General features: G+C 37.8%; 2 protein-coding genes across 3 annotated transcripts; both read left to right on the forward strand.

Annotated features, from left to right (window-relative positions):
• The first annotated feature begins 4,206 nt into the window (after nt 1–4,206).
• LOC115425109 (uncharacterized) lies at nt 4,207–7,748 on the forward strand. The gene is made up of 5 exons (XM_030142464.1): nt 4,207–4,335; nt 4,672–4,923; nt 5,185–5,351; nt 5,977–7,205; nt 7,468–7,748. The coding sequence occupies exons 2-5, from the start codon at nt 4,686–4,688 to the stop codon at nt 7,610–7,612; spliced, it is 1,779 nt and encodes a 592-aa protein (XP_029998324.1). The 5' UTR covers nt 4,207–4,335; nt 4,672–4,685; the 3' UTR covers nt 7,613–7,748.
• Nucleotides 7,749–9,600: 1,852 nt separating this feature from the next.
• On the forward strand, nt 9,601–16,098 carry entpd4 (ectonucleoside triphosphate diphosphohydrolase 4). Of its 2 annotated transcripts, none has more exons than XM_030143582.1 (13): nt 9,601–9,813; nt 10,178–10,306; nt 10,404–10,601; nt 10,687–10,892; nt 11,026–11,176; nt 11,289–11,392; nt 11,557–11,616; nt 11,942–12,096; nt 12,614–12,780; nt 12,886–13,210; nt 13,677–13,762; nt 13,885–14,046; nt 14,873–16,098. In XM_030143582.1, the coding sequence occupies exons 2-13, from the start codon at nt 10,299–10,301 to the stop codon at nt 15,105–15,107; spliced, it is 1,857 nt and encodes a 618-aa protein (XP_029999442.1). In that variant the 5' UTR covers nt 9,601–9,813; nt 10,178–10,298; the 3' UTR covers nt 15,108–16,098. The 2 variants fall into 2 exon arrangements, with proteins under 2 accessions (XP_029999442.1, XP_029999443.1); XM_030143583.1 differs by having other exon boundaries at nt 11,942–12,072.
• Nucleotides 16,099–20,224: the final 4,126 nt, after the last annotated feature.

The raw sequence follows: 20,224 nt of genomic DNA on the forward strand, positions 1-20,224 counted from the left end.
GTGTCTTACCAAATTAATTCCATAATACACTGAGTGCTCAGGAGGCAGTTATATGTACATCAGAGTTCACCGCATACAGAGGTTCAGCGGTCTGTGTACTTTGAGCCATTCCTACTATGTGCTCTGTGGTACTGGCAGACCTGGGTCAAAGTATGGTGAGGTAAGATAAAGCCAAGGAACTTATAAACATTTACAAATGGCATAAATTATTCCACTTCTGAAGGACGGTCTAAAAGATGGTAGACCAGATAGCAATCAGTTGAGGATAATCAATGCATTACAAGTTGTGTAACATGAACATATTCCATCACATGTAATAAAGAGGAATTTTTAGTGAAGACATCTCCAACAATTAATTTTTTTTCTTTCTCTCAGTATGATTACTACTGCTAAAACATTCATGAAACTTGGTGAAGGGGTAGGGCATTGCCTAAGGCTCAACCATTTACATGTTGGAGCATAAAAAAAGAGGTGAATGCAGGAATTTTCCTTTGTGTCTGAATTACAAAATTGTAAGGACTTGGTAGACCAGTGGTTCTCAAACTTTTTACAGTGGAGTACCCCCTGAAATATGTTTTGTTTTTTTTTTAGCCAAGTACCTCCTACTCTGGCTTCAGCATTTTTGATTGAAAAAATGAGGCAAAATTTGTTCCTGTGCCAGAGATGTCTGTTTTTTTTATTTTCAAAACTTTGTAAAAAACGACATATGTTTAGCTTCAATATATTAAAAATAACAAATTTTTATAAGTCAATTTTGTGCAAAATATAAACTGAAAAGTGCCCTCTGTCATTCATGAGAAAAATAAATTAAATAGTCATTAATGAATAACTGAACCTTTCATCAACAAGAAATAATGACTTAATTACTCAAATAAACTCATCTTGAATAATTTAAAATAGAAATGTTCTTAAAATGTTATCAAATCTTAAACAAGATGACAATAATAATATAAAAAATGATCCAAATGTTGAAATGAAATAAGGTCAGGAGTATCAATTTTATTACATGAATGTGTTTATTGTGTTTTAGATTTCAGCAGTAATTCCCATTATCTATTTTGCATTCAGTACATGATGACTTATTTAATGTATTTTTACCCCAAAAAATTTTCAAGTACTCCCTGGGCTTCTTCCAAGTACCCCTGGGGGTACATGTACCCCTATTTGAGAAAGCCTGTGGTAGACAGCTTGATATGTGATATTATGCCAGCTTGACAAAAAGAATTACGCAAAATCTTGATTTAATGTTGTGCATTACTGTGCAGTATTATTATTCAGAATAAAGAGTAAAGGTGAGAGGTAACAATTAAGTTGGAGTGGCTGATGACCCCTTCATCCCACCAGTCTGGGGCTCATTTAACTTATTATCTTTACCATATGAGTTCGACAGCTGACAAGGTCCCAGAGGAGATGTTTAGGGACAATTACTGCCATGTCCTACTGACAATACTATCCAGTGCTTCACTCAAAATAGACAGCTGAAGCACCTGCAATAATAACACTGGTCAACAACAAATTTATTGTTTAAGTTTTTTGAGCTGATTTAGGATAATTTTGGTGTGCTGAATCCAAAATCACATTAATTTTGCTCAATCAGGTCAACTTTCTGAACTATGCTACATATTGGCTTTTTAACATTTTTGCTTACATTTATGGGCATTTTCACATCATATGATACAAAATTCTTTCATATTTCTTGCAATAAACGAGTTCTGAAGATTTTACTTTTGCCAATTTATGATTAATATATTTTTTAATATTACAGGTAAATGAAATGGCTTCGACAAGAAGATCTTGCAAAAATAAGCCTGATGTATTCTGCTACATCTGCTGTGAATACACCATTGTACCTAACAGGAATCAAGTGATCAAATGATTTTTTTCCTCTTAAAACCTATTTTGGGTGAGAACTATATAAAAAATCAACTGATAAAGTCACAAAAATGTAATCAATTTTGTGAGAAGATCAAATTTTTCAAAATCAAATTAGCAAAAAAAACCTGACCTGACTGAGAAAAACATATGTCATTTTTGGATTTAGCGGTGCAAAATGGTCCTAATTCAGTTGAAAAAACCTAGACAACTTGCAAAAAACACTTTTTTGTAACCCAGTGTAATAAGAGGTCACAGCCACTAGAGGGTGACACTAAACTTCAAATATCACTGTCATGAAGTCAGCGCATGTTATATCTAATCATGCAGAAGCATACAATGTTTAATTCATGGTCTGCTGACTGAAGTATGGAAATAACTGTAAGAAAAAATTGTAAGATTCAAAGCAAAGAAAATTATGATGTTAGCATGAATTTGAAGCTCATCCATGTAAAACTTTCCTGTGGATGGGATGCATCAGCATGAGACGTACAGAAGATACAGTATGTGGTGTAGCCTCAAGTAAAAAAATGTCTGCATAAGTTTGATGTACTGCAGAATGCTATAGAACATTTAGCACAGTTTTACATTTAGTCTGTTTTTTTTTGGCATTGAAGTATACAGTCAACTTCAAGGACTCATCCTGTTTATTTTCAGAATGATATTGAAAAATACTATTATAGAGCAGGACTGAGGCACAGTTCGTTGAGTCAGATGAACTTGTTTCTGTAGCCTAAATTAACTGTAACTTTTCAAAACCAAATTGAGCACTTTTTCACACTTATTAACAACTGTTATCTCTAAATCCCTTCTGTTCCTCTAAGTGTCATCCAGTAACACATTCTAAGGCAGACTCTCGATTACATAAAAATAGTAAATATTCCTGCTGTGGAACAACCACTTTCTGATCAGTGGAGATCACATGAAAAAAGCTGATGAAACATTTGTGAAAAACATCTTTCATTTCCGACTCAGACTCAGTTTTAGTGTCATTCAATTATTGATAGATGATAGAATGAAATAAAGTTACCCAGGTCTCTGTGTTTGTAGCATGAGAAAGACATAAAAATAAAATAAAATATATAAAAGGCAAATAGAATAGAATAAAAATTACCATAAAATATGCAAATTATAAAATAACTTCTTGATACGTACAAAATTACACAGTATGCAGCAACAGAACAGTTTAAGTGATGATGTATGTAGCAGCAGCATGAGCAGCAGCAACAGTGAAGACAGATATTAAAGCTGACATTGAAAATAAATCTTCTGAACCACAAAAGGTTGTGCAGATCAAACTCAGGAAATGATGTCTCAATTACTTACTAAAGCTATGCAATAGCGGGACATATCCTAAATACTTTTTAAAAATCTATAGATAATTGAAGAATGCACAAACCCTAAATACTGTACAGCGCAGGTGTCAAACATGCGGCCCGGGGGCCAAATCCGGCCCGCCAAAGGGTTCAATCTGGCTGCTGGGCTGAATTTGTGAAATGCAAAAATTACACTGAAGATATTAACAATCAAGGCTGTTAAAATCATTTTATGTCAATTCAATCTAAAAATGATCACAGCAGTAAAATTATATCATAATAACCTATAAATAATGAAAACTGTAAATTTTTCTCTTTGTTTTAGTGTAACAAAAGTAAAATTACACAAATGTTTACATTTACAGACTAGCCTTTAATTAAAAAATGTGAATAACCTGAAATCTCTTAGGAGAAGTATGTGGAATTTTAATATAATATTCTACCTGTTATTTGATGTTTTGTGTATTGTTAAGTCCACTGTGATCTCTAAATTGTGGATCACATGTATAAATGATAAACAAAGACATAATATTGTTAACATTGCACTTATTTTACTTAAGAATGTTCAAGTTGTTCATATTTGTTCATGTTATGCTTGAGTACAATTCGTGGATATAAACATTTTCATAATGGAATTGTACTTTTTCACTCAAAAGTTATTATCTTATTATTTATATTATTTTACTGGTCTGGCCCACTTTATATCATATTAGGCTGTATGTGGCCCCTGAACTAAAATGAGTTTGACACCCCTGCTGTACAGTATTCTCATACGTGACCTTTTACACATTAATATGGTAAAAGAGTGCCCTAAATTTTGTCTTCCAGGATTTGAAAATTCCCTCAGACTGTACACTGTCTTTACACCAATCAAATTATGTTCTAATCCGTTATTATGCAGTTGTTTTTGCAGGCTATTTACTCAATAGCTAAAATTAAAGGTTTCTTTCGTGTCAGCCTGACAGGAAGTTGTGCCTGACAAACAGTACGCAGGGCAATAACATTCCCTTTGGAATGAGGAAGTGTTATAAAGGAGAAGAATCGTGTCTAACTACTTGTAGCACATTTTGCACACACATTTTTCGGCTCTCCTGTTAAATACACAGTATATGTATCTGATATCTCTAAACATTGTTTCTTTTGACAGGTAAGTGTCATAGAAATACTTCTCTTACTTTTCCTCCTTCCTGTCCTCTCTCTCTCTCAGTTCAGTCAGCTAACTCTCCAGTTTCACGTCTTTTATAAAAGTAATCCATAAATAAGAAAATGTTAAAATCAATAATTCCCACGTGTAGTTTTGCATAATAGCTGAATAATTGCTGCCGGAAGGTAACTTTGGTTTTCACTGTGTTGGAATGGTAAGAATGAGGAATGAGGATCCTTGTGGTTGTCAGTGACTTTCACCTCTGACTAATCAGGTCAAAAAGTGATTTGTTACTTGGTCTATTGGTATAATCTGGTAAAAATGTGTTCATATTTCCAGCACAGAAGCTCCCAATGCCTCTGTTTGGGAGAGGCAAAAAGGGCCTTGAGCCCAGACAGAAAAAGACGAGGAGTGGCGAGTTTTTGAGGAGCCGCAGGATGAGAGATGAAGATGGTCATGTAGCATCACTGACCAGGCTGTGTCTGCTCAGTCTGGCAGACAACATGAAGGAGGTGTGGGTGAAGGACTATGCTGAAAAGTACTTGGACCGGGTTTCATTTAGATACATCATGGGGCCCTTCAATTTACTGCGTGAGTTTGCCAGATTTGTTGTGAACTTCAAAAACAGGTTAAAAAGGTCAGATGTGTCTAAGTCACAGTTTTACCTTATACATACATGCCTTATGTAATACAAGTCTATTTGTAAGGCATTGTTTTGAGTTTATTGAGAGGATGTTTTGCATGTGCTTTTGTATATCTCCACTTTAGGTGAATTATTTAGATTGTGATATTGTCTGCTTCCATTAGAGTATGCGTCTGTTTACTTTTTCCCTCTCCTTTTCCTTCCTTCAGCGGGTGAACTGGTTGAAGAGTTAACGTTGCTGTTGTGCTCCAGAAAACAGTTATCCCGACCGGCCCTACATCTCCTCCTGGTCCCACAGCTCCGCAGTCTGTCTCTAGAAGGCTGTCCTGGTCTGGTCACCTCTGCACTCTGTGCCCAGATTGCTGCACGTTGCCAGGTTGGAAAGAAATTACTTCCTCCATTCACATGCTGTTATTTGCCAGTACATTCTCAAATGACTTTCTGTTGATAACCTTTATACCTCATGTCCACCTTTGGTGTTGTAAATAGGCCTTAGGTCACAGTTATTATTACACATGTATCTGAGTTACTGGTTTTGAGTTACAGTATGGTACCACATTTATTTTGCACCATCATAACGGTCTCAAAAACAGAAAAATTAAACTTAAGTTCCATGTCATTTTACACTGTTTAAGAGTTGACTGGCACTCCCATAATGTTAGCTCATGGTAGCCCTTCAACATGACCAGTCATTTATTTGTATATTTCAGTAACAGATTTTGTTTGTTTAAGCTACTTTTGTCAAATCTCCACTTTGTATTTTTTGTTTATCAGGCCTAAAAGGCAATCAGTAAAGTAGTAGTACTGTATCTTTATAAACTATTTTATGACACTATATGCTATATACAACCACTATATGCTGTACTATTCTGCTAGTGGTGGCACACAATAATAGAAAGCCTTTCAAATTGTAAATTTAAATCACAATTATTTGTCTACCTATTAATCGTCAACTACAATTCCACTTTCCTAGTTGTTATGTATTCGGTTTTTCACCTCAGGGTCTTTACTGTCTGGACCTATCTGGAGCCCAGCAACTACCATCAAAAGCCTTGTCTGAAACTCTCTGCTGTTTACCATCTCTGCGTTCGCTTTCCCTGGCCGGGACTCCTTCTGACAGCTGTGTAATCAGGGTAGTTGCTGAGCACTGCCGTTTGCTGCGCCACCTAGATGTGTCCCGCTGCCATCTCCTTTCCCCTGCCGCACTACTTGTTCTTGGAGGTGGAGCTGTCTGCTTGTCATCTAGCAGTCCTTCTGGTTCATCTTTTGGTAGCACATTTGGGTCATCATCTTCTCTTTCCCCTTCTTGCTCTGACCCCTCCACCTCCTCCTTTTCTGCACTCCTGTCCCCTCTCCCCCTCCGAAGTCTGCTGGCGCTGGATATTGGTTTTGGGGAACAAGAGGCAGACCCTGTAGCAATGGCCACCTACCTCCTTCTCACACTGCCCGACTTGGAGAAGGTGGCTTTGGAGGGTATTGGACAGGCCTGCTCTCTTATCCTGCACAGAGAGTTTGACCAGATGGATGAGTTCACTGACAGAGAAGGAGTTCCTCGGATGGAGAAAGTGTGGAAAGAGTGCAGGCACAGGCAGGATATGGGTAGTTGGAAGAAGAAGGAGGCAGCCACAACAGATAAAGAGGAGGAGGAGAAGGTATTGTTTGAGGGTCACAGTAGTGAGAGTGAGGAAGATGCAGTAACAGATGAAGAGCTAAATTGCTTTCATGAGCAAGCAGACGACAAAAGAGGCAGGGGATCAGGTGAGGACTGCTTGACCCTGGCGCTAAGGGAGGTCCAGGGCTTGTCCTGTGATTCTCTGGATAGTTTAAGATGTTTATGTCCAGACATCAGCACCATATCTGTGAACATTGATGACTGTAATGATGCTGGAACAAGAAGAAGAAATGGGTCTCTGTTAGCGAGAGGGCTCCAGACCTGGTCAGGCCAGCTGCAGAGCCTCTCAGTACAGTACTCAGGCCCTATGGAGGTTCTGTTTCATGCTATTGATGTCACTGGCTCGTCCCTGGTCTCTCTCACCTTGGAAGGGGTGAAAACCAGTCATCACACCCCTCTACTGGAGGTCATCCGGGTCTGTCCTAGACTCAGAAATCTGCACATCACCGCTGACCCTCCTACCATGGTACTGGAAGAAGAAGACATGGAGGATGTGGAGGCCTGGCATGATGATGTGGATCTTCCTCGCCTGCCTCACCTCTCCACTCTCACACTAAAGTAAGACCTCTGTTATAGTACAATAACTTACACAGCAGAGTTCTGAGCTTTAATTCCCTACAAATGATGTTTGTACTACAACAAAATGTCTTTATCCAACTGAAATTGAAGTAGTTTAGAAAGCAGAAAAAATATCCGTAGTAGTAGCAGTAATAATAGTAGTAAAAGATCCTGTTTGGAAGAGCACAATTGCATGTTGTAATTTTTAAATGAATTAAAATGTCCTGTCTCTTGTCATTTTATATCCCTTTTTTTTCTGAAGTTTCTCCTACGAGCACAGCCAGATGAAGCCTGTCAGTTCCTGGTTGTCCTTGGAAAAAGGTGCTCAAGTGCCTCCTGGCTGGTTCTCCTTTGCTGGAGAAGATCTCACTGGTCTCCGTACCCTGCCCTCTGGACTGCATTTTTAAGGATTTACTCCATCCGTTCTACTTGCGCTACCGTTTAAATGCAGATCCTCAAGCTTTTCAGACACTAGGACGTGTACAACACCTTAACCTGACACGATCAGATATGATGATTGATACAGTAAAACTCATAATACAACAGAGCAGGAGCTTGAAGGTTGTAGACTTGAGTTACTGCTGGAATATCAGTAAGTTCCACTTTATAGGCTGCCAGAGGTTAAGTAAAGTTAAACTTATCTGGGTGTAGGGTCATGTTCCAGACAAGGAGCATCCACATTGATTGTTGATGTTAGCTTTGAATGTATAAAAACTTGTAAATGAAGTTAGTAGATTTGCACTAATTTAACATGATTTTGATTATTACCCATTTTTTTATGAAAGCAGCTATGTGCATTTGGAAATTTTACTTCTACAGCTCCACAGACTAGTGTATCTTTCTGGCTTATTGCACTGACAGGACCACAGCACGTCCTTAAAATGATTATATTACATAAACATATGCAAAATTTACCCTGCAGTGCCTTAAATGAACATAGAGCTATCATGCTTTATAGAAATATTTACAATTTATCTAAGAAAGTACAACAGTTATCATATATTTTTATATGTTTATAATATTATTGTTGCGTAACAGGGCCACTCATGGAATATTATCAATACTACATACAGTCCTGTGCAAAAGTCTTAGGCCCCTGTAAGGTTTGTTGTTTGAGCAAGAATATGACAAGACATATGCATTTTTCTCTCTAGTAGTATACGTGCAACTGGAATATACAGCCTATATGTAAACAGAGTTAAAAAATAAAGAAGAATTTCAGAAACAAAATCTAAGTATTTTAGAAACTATGTGGGATCATCTGGACAGAGAAAAGGATAAAAGACCATGAAAGTGTCTGAGACATTCAGAAAATGTGTAATATTACGCAAGATTATTTAAGAAAACATCCAGGCAGTCGACCCAAGAGAGTTTAAGATTTACTAAATACAAATGGAGACCTCACTAAATACTGACTTGACCAGCAGAAATGGTCTAGTTCTATGTAAATATTTTGTGTGTATGTGTGTATTTCATTATTGTACACTGTACGCATATCTTGTTTGAAATCAAGACACTTGCTCATTACAACCCTTCAAAACAACAAAGCCTGCTTAATACTTATGCACCATACTCTGTACAATGTAATGTAATGTAAAGTATTATACTTTGATATGTATTTGCTTTCAGGACTGATATGGCTTAAACAGAAAATACCATGTATTCAATAAAAGATGTTTTATTGACTTTTATTTCTGTAGTCTACTGCGCAGTATCACCATGACTTCCATAGATTTAATGTCTGAAATGTGAGATAATTCACAATAGCGAAAGAAATAATTGGATTACCACAACAGAAATGCAATCTAAGTTGTATATATGATAGATTTGTTTAATCTTGGGTGAAGGAGTTGCAGGTATTTGATCTAGTTCATGGGTGTCAAACTCATTTTAGTTCTGGGGCAGTTTGATCTCAAGTGGCCAGACCAGTAAAATAATAACCTCTGTTCACTGGGAAAATTAAAAAGTGGATTGAATTAATATACATAACCTATAACCCTATAACCTATAAATAATGAGAACTACAAATTTTTCCCCCTTTGTTTTTAATACAAAAATAGTAAAATTATGTTGTAAAAATGTGTACACTTACAAAATATTATTTCACACATCATGTGAACATGAACAACCAGCAATTAAGAAAAGTGAATTTTAAAAATGTTATGCCTCAGCTTATCATTTACGCATGTGCAAAACATATAGTAACAGTCACCTAGAACTGAAAAATATTTTTTATGTATTTCTCTGTGTAATTTTTGTACTTCATAAATTCATCCCGTGGGCCATCCCTGATTAATTAAATAACTGTTATGTGTGTCTCTCCTGGATCACATTCCACCAACAGGGTGGCGATGTTGCTCTCACTACTGCCTACAGGTCGCCATTTAACAGAAGAAGAAGACATATGTTGGGCGGAATGAGGTTTACCTGTTCTGTGGTTTTTTATCCGGGTTGTACGGAGACAGAAACCAAACACACCCCGGTTGAGACAACACGTCACACACCGGAGACCTGCCACATACTCGCTCGGCATTAGCCAGCGGTTACCATCTGGGTGCCCTCAAATTACACATTTGCCGGTGAAGGGGCTGTCTTCACGTCTTACAAAGTAAGTATAATAATCGGTTTGACACTTTGTACGTTTAATTCCATCCTGGTGAAACTGACGAGGTGTGAATTTAGCGTTATGTCAATTTCTTGTTAGCTAACTTAACCATTAACCAGCTGTAGCTAACGGTTATTACCTAGCTACTACCTAAGCTAGTGTTTATTAGCAACAGTTTATTCACTCCGCTTGGATTTTTGTTAATATTTTGTGCCTTTTTTCCACATAAAACATTGATAGTATAAAAAAAGTGAAATGCATGTTACCACAGCACTTTCCCAGCTAAATGTCAGGCCTTTTCTCGTGTAGGCTGTAAAGTTGTATTTACACGTAGCTGAAGAATGTCAAAACTGTATTTTCCTTAAAGGTCATGAATAAAACCGACACAAACGGGATGGGGCCGTGGAATCAGCCGCTCCCTCTGTCAGCCAACTGATTGACGATGAATATGATCTAAATAAAGCATCAACTGGTAGACAATCTGCATCATGGGAAGGTAGGTATTCTGGTATGTGTGGAGGCGTGGTGATATTCACATACTATTGTCATGTCACTGAGAAGTAATTCCTCTGCTTGTTTTTATCTGTTGACAGGATAAGCTTTTCGTGCCTTTTCCCAGCCTCATGGCATTTCAGCCTGTCCTCCCAGGTTCTCCCTCGGCTTTTGGTACCTTCACTCAGACAGCTGCTTTTCATCGGCCTCGTGCTCTGCCTCATTGGACTTCTTTACCTGCTGCTCGTCACTGGAAAAGGCCATGCCAGCTGGATCAGAAAGGAAAACCACTTTCACAGGTAAACTATCAGAGGCCCTCCACACCTGTGTATTCTGTTTGACATCTATGACATTATATCTGCTTTAACATTTCTTGTTTTAAAGGCACTTGGCAAGGGTGACTGATGTAGATGCGACTGATACAAGCAACCCCAACCTGAACTACGGACTGGTGGTGGATTGTGGCAGCAGTGGCTCCAGGGTGTTTGTGTACTGCTGGCCCCGGCACAATGGTAACCCACATGAACTTCTGGATATCCAGCAAATGAGAGATCAACACCGCAAACCAGTGGTCATGAAGATAAAGCCAGGTAAGTTATCATGTGAAGAATAAAAATTGAGAGCTTGTCTATGAGCGTTAATGAGACAATAAATTATAATATAAGAAAGAAGCTTATTGTATAATTGATATATGGTTGCTTTTCTTTGTGTTCTGGCTTTTAGGTATTTCTGAACTGGCTAAAACACCAGAGAAAGCCAGTGATTATATTTATCCATTGCTGAGCTTTGCAGCCCAGCACATTCCCAAAAATAAGCACCAAGAAACACCCCTGTACATTTTGTGCACAGCAGGAATGAGAATCCTCCCTGAAAGGTACAACTTCAGATATAAATATAACTTGAGATATTGTTTACATAGTGTGTTTTAACACTGTTCCCTGAGGGTCATTGCCTATACTATAAAGTTTCTTTTTGTTTGGCCTCAGTCAACAAGAAGCGCTTCTTGAGGATTTGCGAACAGATATTCCAGTTCACTTCAATTTCCTCTTTTCTGATTCTCATGTGGAAGTGATATCAGGAAAACAGGAAGGTACAGTGCAAACAATCATCATTGTTCCTATTTTTTTTAAGACATGGATGTTGCAACATAATTAAATCAGTGGTTTTAATTTGTTCCTGAAAGCTTTTCTTCTGTGCAGTATAATATTAGTAAAAGTTTATATAATAACCCTCAAATTTGCTCTGATGATTTAGGTGTTTATGCATGGATTGGGATCAACTTTGTCCTTGGAAGATTTGACCATGTGCACAATGGTAAGGACTCAAGTAAAAATAATTTCAGGCAGTTGTTTCTTGTGTTAAGCGTGCTACTTTGCTCTTCAGTTTGTCCGTATAAATTCTGTCATCAGATCATGGTAATTGTGAGAGTTAAAACAAAAGACAAGCAAACTTAAACTTGCCATTTTTTTTTAGATTCTTAGGTTCAGTTTTTCTTTTACAACATGTTAACTAAACTTTGCAAAAGAAGAAAAAGCAAGTCAAAGATAATTAAAGGGACTTAAATCTGCCAGGGAAACTCACACTAATCTCTTAAAAAATCCCCTCTGCCTTTCACATTTGTCTTGTCTAATATTTTAAGATGGGGAGGCTGTCGTGGAGGTGCACGTCCCAGGCAATGATCAGCAGGAGGCGCTGGTCAGGAAAAGGACTGCTGGTGTCTTGGATATGGGCGGTGTCTCCACACAGATCGCATATGAAGTGCCCAAAACTGTAAGCTTTGCTTCTCCACAGCAGGTTATTATCCACAACCAATTCTGTTTTGTGCTGTCTTTGTTTTTTGTCACTCACCCTTTGTTCTTCTCCCTCCTCCAAACTTCTATCATTCCCTGGTTAAACCTGTATGCACCATTTTTGTCCCGTGGAGATGATCTGCTCTCACATTCATCACTGTAAGCCTGCTGCATGATTCTGTAGCAGGATTAAGAATGAAAACGGTCATACCCAGTAGAAGTTATGCATTTAGAATGGATTTCTCTTGGTGTGTAGTTACTGATGTAGTGTAGGTGCAACCTCCACTGTGTTCCCACAGCTTTTTTGCCCTCATTAATTCACTGTCATCTTGTTAGGCACTTTCTGCTTCTTCTTCCTCATGTTTTTAGATCTTAGTCTTTAAATAACTATACTGTTAAAGGCCTTACGCCTCAGTCGTTTTCTCTGGCAGTCTAGTAATGCTTGTCAATGCTACTGTTATGCAAAAGTATTATGTATTCCAGGCTAATTTTATTTATTTATTTATTTTACTTTTTTCTAGGAGGAAGTTGCCAAGAATTTACTGGCTGAGTTCAACTTGGGCTGTGATGCACATCGCACAGAGCATGTTTACCGTGTTTATGTCTCCACTTTCTTGGGTTTTGGAGGAAATGCAGCACGTCAAAGATATGAAGAGAATCTCATAAGAAACACTGCAACTCGAAACAAGTGAGAGCAATAAATGGAGCTAATAACATGATTTATTGTTTTATTTTCTCGACCAGGTCTGTGAATATGCAGTGTTACATACATGGTTCTATTGATTCTACCCAGGCTCTTAGGTCAACATGTGGGAGAGACAACGGAGTCCCCCCTCCTGGACCCTTGCCTACCCACAGACCTGCAGGATGAAATTGGACAATCTACACAGAAGCTGCATCTACGAGGCACAGGGGATTTTGACCAGTGTCGACAGCTCCTTCAGCCATTCCTCAACCGAACCAATGAGACTCAAACATCCCTCAGTGGTGTCTATCAGCCTGCTATCGACTACAGCAACAGCCAGTTTTATGGGTTCTCAGAATTCTACTACTGTACGGAGGATGTACTGCGTATGGGTGGAGACTATAATACTTCTAAGTATTCACAGGCTGCCAAGGTAAATAATTCCTCACTCTAACACGTGTTCTGTAAATTAAAGCTGCTTTTATTAGCTTAATGCAATGGAATGTGCCTGACGGCTGGAAAAACTACTCGACTGGAAAAACTACTCGACTGCTCTGTTGTCAGAGGGCAAACTCAGTGGAACTAGGCTAACATTATGAAGGGATGTGTCATCACCTGGTTGCTCTCATTTTATTCTGTTGTAACTAAAGGATCCTCTCTGTTCTCTTTTAAAATATGTTTGTGATAAGGTCTTCCAGAAATACTTTCTTTTGATTTGCAGTGGTCTTGATTCATTTATATTAGGGTGTGTCACTTAGTCAAAGACTCTTTCCTGTTCTGTAAATACTTTTACCCTCCGCAAGATGATCCCCTTTGACTTTTGCTAGTGTAATACTGATATTGATTCAGGATAATATTCTGGAAGAAGTTTGTCTAATGGTATAGTTTTCCATTTGCAGAGTTACTGTGCCACCCAGTGGAGGACATTAAGGGAACGCTTTGACTCTGGCTTGTATGCCTCACATGCTGATTTACACAGACTCAAGTAAGCTTTACAAGATTATCAGAAGCCTATGTAATTCAAGCTTTTTGTTTAACAGGACTGTCAAACATGGCTTTTAGATTTACTGGAAAAGTGTTTTTATTATTGATGTCATTATTTTCCAGGTATCAGTGTTTTAAATCTGCATGGATGTATGAAGTCTTGCACTCTGGCTTTTCATTTCCAACTAATTACAAAAACCTCAAGACTGCCCTGTTGGTCTATGATAAAGAGGTCCAGTGGACTCTAGGAGCTATACTCTACAGAACACGGTTTTTGCCTTTGAGGTAAGACTGATTTGTCTGTCCCATGACTTCTGTTATCAGGCCAAAGAGATGTTTGGTGAAGGTTAAATTAATTCCAGAATATGTCTTTTTAAGATGAAGCACATAGACAATGTATATTTGTTATGCACACACTCTTATTTTGATCATGAGAGCAGAGTAAGGCTTACATAGACTTTCATGTACATTTGACATTGGGGGTAAGAAAAAGTTGAGGACAAATTACGTCAATGTTTCCAGACTTAAAAAAAGTTTTTGTTCATAGAGCTGACTTTGAAAGAATTTCTGTAGGTCCTTAAAAAATCTGTGGTCCAATTAGATGTTTGATTTTCATCTTAAAATGTAAATATGATTTTTATTAGTCTTTTAGAAAATGTATGCATTTATTTATTGTTCTTGGTAGAAGCCTATAGAAAACTATGAACCTGAAAACCACTATACCTTGTGCAAAAAAAAAACAGGCACTCAAGTTAGGGCCTTTGCATATAAATATTACAGAATTGCACAAGATTCACTAGCAAGTACCTGCCTACCTCATCTAGTGTTTTCTAAATTCACTTTGTGAGCATCGAGAAAGTCTGGCCCTAAAGCAATGGCATGAAACTGGATCTTAATTTTGTTAAATAAATCTTAAATGAGTGTTAAATTGAACTTATTAAAACCAACAAAAAACCTGTTTGACGAAGACTGTACGTGCGAGTTTGAACTTGTGTCTGATAATAGCTCTGAGATGCATGTTAAATAATGAATCACATTATGCTCCCTTAGGTCAAACATGATCCATGAAAATAATCCCTGTGCCAAAACTATGCGCTTTTTTATCCTTTAGGGACATCCAACAAGAAAGCCTGAAAGGATTACACTCCCACTGGCGGCACAGTTTCTCTTTTGTCAACAACCACTACTTATTCCTGGCTTGTTTCTTCATTGTGCTGTTGTCCATTATGCTGTACTTACTGCGACTGCGACGCATCCATCGGCGAGCGGCACAGCGTTGCACCCCCTCCTCTGTACCGTGGCTGGAAGAGGGCCTTGGCTCACCCACGCTCCCTATCAACCTCTAAACTTTGTAGAGCGTAAAGTCTGGACAGCACGCCTGACTTTCCAAAGCCACACTCATTTTCTTATTTGGCTCATCTTCTTTTTCAACGGGGCTTTGAACTGTGTCCATACTACGTGCTGGATTTAAAGTCCACAAAGCAGAGAATTGGTACTGAGATCTGGACAAATGAGGAAGAGTTTGTGGCTTAACTGAGCCATTAGAATATGAGTGTTTAAGTTATTTTCTTTAAGAAAGTTAAAATGTCTTTTTGTATGTTTTGCCTGCCACATGCTCTTTTGTCACATTCTCATGGCAGCTTCCTTTATGTGTCTTCAGTTTGTTTTTACAAAACAAACGTAATGGTACTTATCTTACAAATCCTCAAATCCATCATAGTAGCAAGTTATTTTGATCTGTGTTTATGTGTGGGGTTTTGGCTTATTATTTACCTTTTTAGATGCATGATCATAACTTTGTCTTTTGGTTTTTATAGTTGTTAAATCACACTCACCATTTTTACAAAAACCTCAAATGCAATACAATTTCTAATAAGTGGAGCACTTTGTCTTGCAGTTTAAAGGAAAATGTTCAGTACTATCCAACAGGAAAGATCTTTTTCTGTGTGCGTGTCTTTCCCAAATTGTTCTGCCTCATATTTATAATTGCAAGACAAGAAGCCTTTAATAGTTCTACTAGTGCAATATACTGTATGTCTTGTCACTGTTGGGAAACACTCCAAAACACGAGCTCTTTTGTTTTCTACAGTATTGATGTCTCTTAAAGCCCTGCTGAAGTTCTTGTCAAAATTCTGGCTATCCAGAAAACTAGTTGGATATGGATATATTATGGTCAAGGTTATTTATGTTGGGCTTCATTTTCAGAAGCTGTCACTTCACTGCTGTGAGGGGAATTTAAGTGAGCACACGGCCTATTTATATGTACATGGTTTGCACAGATGAATGCGAAATAAATGTTAAGATGTTACAATTCAGTAATAAAGGTTTTATGGTATATGTCTGGTTGTGTATTTCACAAAGAGGTGAATAAACTTGTGTTGATTCCTTGAAGTAAATCTTTAAGAAGTGGCTTCAGAGTTTACACTTGAACTTGTACTACTTCAAGTTAAGCCCAACATGACACTTTCTGTAGGATAAATCTCCACATGCTCACAGACCTCATTTATGTGTAGAAACATCCCTGCTTTCACCTGCACCACTTGTAAGACAGAAGAGGCTATAACGTGAGGATCATGAGTTATGTAATGGAACTGCTGAATGATAAATTCTCTAAGGCTGTTTTTAGTGTAACTGCTGAAAATTTGTTTTACGTTATATTATCAACACATTATTTAGTCAAATGTACACTGATGAGACAGTTACGGGAGGAGCTCTGTATGGGGGACATGTTAATACTTAATGCTCTCTGCATGGGGAACAGGTAGGCTCATCCTGTCAGGTCTGTACAGGGTAGTATTCAAGACCTTCACTCTAAATTAATGTTACACATTATTATCACAGATGGGACTGTACATTGTTTTCACAGTCAGTTTTAGCCATCACTCTAGTTTCCAGATTGAACATGTGAATACACACTTTAAGAATACCACTAAAACAAATGTCTCTTTAAGACACACGCTGGTCTAATGCTGAGTCACTGACATGTCAGTGCTTTGCTTCACTGGCACGCCCACTGTGGCACCGCACAGGGCCTGGTGTGTAGGGCTTGTGTTTCATTCAATGGTGACTGACATAGGAGAGTGAATAGATAAGTCCCATTCATTTCATTTCTAGTCAAGGTAATTAGAATGTCTGTCATGATAAAATAATATAATAAATACTTAAAATATTGTATTCAAACATAAAATAAACACGTATAAACACAAACATTTTCTGATGCATGCATTTTATTGTTTTAATGGGAGAACATTCATGGGTGTGCAAATGAGGCTTAGACTGTCTAGTTCTGGTACATTTACAGAAATATTAATGCTAATGTTCACTGTCCTCATAAATAAATGGATTTATGAGATAAGAATCTGATGGGTAAGGACAAATTAACCTTAAAAGAACCAGATGAATGCTTGTGGTCCCTGACTCTCCATTCGATTACAAGTAATTTTTTGTCCATATCCAATTTTTCTTCAGAGAGTTGAAGGCATTAAAGCTGTTAAGTGCAGACATACTTTATATCAGTGGTTCCTAACCTTTTTTGGCTCATGACCCCATTTTAACATCACAAATATCTGGTGACCCCAGACATTCAAAACGGAGACATTTTTTTGCTAAAAATTAATTTGTTTTTGATCATGTAATACAGGGGTGTCCAATCCTGGTCCTTGAGGGCCGGTCTCCTGCATGTTTTAGATACAGGGGTTGGAAAAAATAATGGAAACACTTTCACCTCAAGGTGATAATGCCCCAATCCATACAGCTAGAATTGTTAAAGAATGGCATGAGGAACATTCTAATGAAGTTGAGCATCTTGAATGACCGGCACAGTCCCCAGACCTCAACATTATTGAGCATTTATGGTCAGTTTTAGAGATTCAAGTAAGACGTCGATTTCCACCGCCTTCGTCTCTAAAAGAGTTGGGGGGTATTCTAACTGAAGAATGGCTTAAAATTCCTTTGGAAACAATTCACAAGTTGTATGAATCAATACCTCGGAGAATTGAGGCTGTAATTGCCGCAAAAGGCGGACCTACACCATATTAAATTATATTTTGTTGATTTTTTAAGGTGTTTCCATTATTTTGTCCAACCCCTGTATTTCTCTCTTCCAGCACACCTGACAATCATTATCTGACTTCTGCAGAGCTTGCCCATCGGCTTATCATTTGAATCAGGTGTGTTGGAAGAGGGATACATCTAAAACATAGCGGCCCTCGAGGACCAAGATTGGACACCCCTGATGTAATAGTTTGCTATACTATGTTTCAAATAAAGGTTAATTTTAGATGACATTTAGTCTATATAATGCATATAAGTATGGACAGAGGCAGAAAAGCCAGGTGTAGATTACTGCACAAAGTGAGAATTTTATTTTCCTTGGTCAGGATATGTACAGTCAGTCCAGTTTGTATTTACAAGGCTGACAATTAATACTGAACAAACAAGAACTCAAACTATGAATTACTAGCGGCATTGTAACCGTGGCGCTATTGTACAATAGCATGATAAGTAGAACTTGTCTGCCACCACTATCCATTTGTAAGCTACCATTTAATCATGCAATGTGCAGGTAATAATTTGAACCAACATGTGAGCCATGAAGGGAGGAGCATGTATTTGTTTGGCCTGTCAAGCATGATTAAATTCATAATGCGGTAGTGAACTGCAGCCTTTACATTGTAGCAGTAGAAATTTCATGAACGGCAGCATAACCACTTCTGAAAATGGAGTATGGCGGCAGGGATTACGAATTCAAAGTAGAGAGACTAAAATTGCCCAGCATACCTCACAACATTTGAATACGGACATAAAATTGTGCCTAGTAGATAGTCAGGTAATGTTTCTATTCATTTGGCGAGTTTGGCGGTGATTGGGCCTGTGAAGGCTGAGGAAAATCCATACAAATGCCCTCCTGTGCTGCAACATCGATTGATTGGACACAGAACATGCATTATATAGTAGGATGAAAGAGCTGCAGCATCTTAAACCAACCACGATTAACATTTGAAAGATAAACAGTACCACGGTGCTTCAGTTTCAGCTTCAGAGTTTGTCTTTTATGGATTGTGATTGTCTCAAATCACCATATACTTTTATTGGTAAGTTGTTTTTTTTTTTTTTTTTTTTTTTTTTTTTTTTATCAATTACTTGAAATTTCAGGTGACCCTATTTGAATTCCAGGTGACCCTATGTGGGGTCCCAATCCCAAGGTTGAAAAACACTGCTTTATATGAATGCACCTGCCCATTCCCTTCACCTGTTGGACAGTGTCTGACATTCATGACCAACTGTGCTTCTCCCTCTCATCACTGTGTTCTCTACAGAAAAGTCAGCTGGTCATTATTATCAGTCACTGGGATGTTTTAATTTGCAAAGTAATTTTAGAGAGACTTCCTTGTTATTTATGTTCACTGTTAACCTGGAATCGTGGGAGTTAAAGTCTCCATTCAATGAACACTCTGAAACAGTTTGTTCCAAAGATAAGGACTGAATTAGGAAAGAATTCTTTTAGGTTTTCAGCTCCTAATGCCTGGAACAATCTTCAGTCTCCATCTACAAACACTGATTCCTTTAACTGATTCTATAGAGAGTGTCAGATCTCTGGAATCAAGGCTGTTGGTCTGTAAATGTTTTCACTGACTGTATATGTTTTTTTCTGAGTTTGCAAATGCATTTATTATTGTAAACTGTAATTATGTGACTGTACTGCTGCTGTCTTGGCCAGGTCTTCATTGAAAAAGAGACCCCCTCCATCTCAATGGGACCAGCTTGGTTAAATAAAGGTCTAATGAAAAGAAGAATTACTGTCTCAGATGGATTACCCTGATGAAACTAGACTATGAGTGTCCAGATAAAAAGCTGAGAATCTCCACTTTACTTGACTTTTTAAGCATATTGAAAAAGTTAGTGGCTCAAATGTTATTTTAGAACAGCAGAGTGTTTTAGCTGCAGATGGTTGCAGTCTTTAAGGGTTGAATGATAATGGCCTCAGACATGGTTTGATAAATATGAAATGCTAGGAATCATATATTTTGGCCTTTGCAATCACCAGATCTAAACCCAGATGGACACCTATGAAACCAAGGTGTTAGTGATCCCTACCATCATCATCATCATCATCATCATCATCATCATCATCATCATCATCATCATCATCATCATCATCATCATCATCATCATCACAAAAACACAAATTAGGGAACACCTTTTGGAGGATATTAAGAAGAGTTCACAGACTTGTAGACTAAGAGCCAAGGTGCATTAAGCTGTTTGGTTGGACCAAAATCTTAAAACACCTTTTTTTTTTTTTTTTACTGGGTTTTCCTTTAATTTGTCATCTCTGTGTCACTGGTCTTTATTATAAACGAATCAGATTATATCCTAAACACAGACATCCAACTCATTCAATTCTATTTCAAGGTGTAATTTAAACTTCTGGCCAGTAACAAGAGACAGGGCAACACTGCCA

The sequence above is a fragment of the Sphaeramia orbicularis genome, chromosome 9 (genome assembly GCF_902148855.1).
Source record: "Sphaeramia orbicularis chromosome 9, fSphaOr1.1, whole genome shotgun sequence".
Taxonomy (NCBI): Eukaryota; Metazoa; Chordata; class Actinopteri; order Kurtiformes; family Apogonidae; genus Sphaeramia; species Sphaeramia orbicularis.

What these genes read in the sequence shown, in the direction of transcription:
- LOC115425109 (XM_030142464.1), top strand. Translation starts at nt 4,686, where the DNA reads ATGCCTCTGTTTGGGAGAGGCAAAAAGGGCCTTGAGCCCAGACAGAAA. An exon ending in GGGGCCCTTCAATTTACTGC is followed by an intron (nt 4,924 to 5,184) that starts GTGAGTTTGCCA and finishes TCCTTCCTTCAG; the next exon opens with CGGGTGAACTGGTTGAAGAG. An exon ending in AGATTGCTGCACGTTGCCAG is followed by an intron (nt 5,352 to 5,976) that starts GTTGGAAAGAAA and finishes TTTTCACCTCAG; the next exon opens with GGTCTTTACTGTCTGGACCT.
- entpd4 (XM_030143582.1), top strand. An exon ending in ATGAGAATCCTCCCTGAAAG is followed by an intron (nt 11,177 to 11,288) that starts GTACAACTTCAG and finishes GTTTGGCCTCAG; the next exon opens with TCAACAAGAAGCGCTTCTTG. An exon ending in GCTTTGCTTCTCCACAGCAG is followed by an intron (nt 12,097 to 12,613) that starts GTTATTATCCAC and finishes ACTTTTTTCTAG; the next exon opens with GAGGAAGTTGCCAAGAATTT.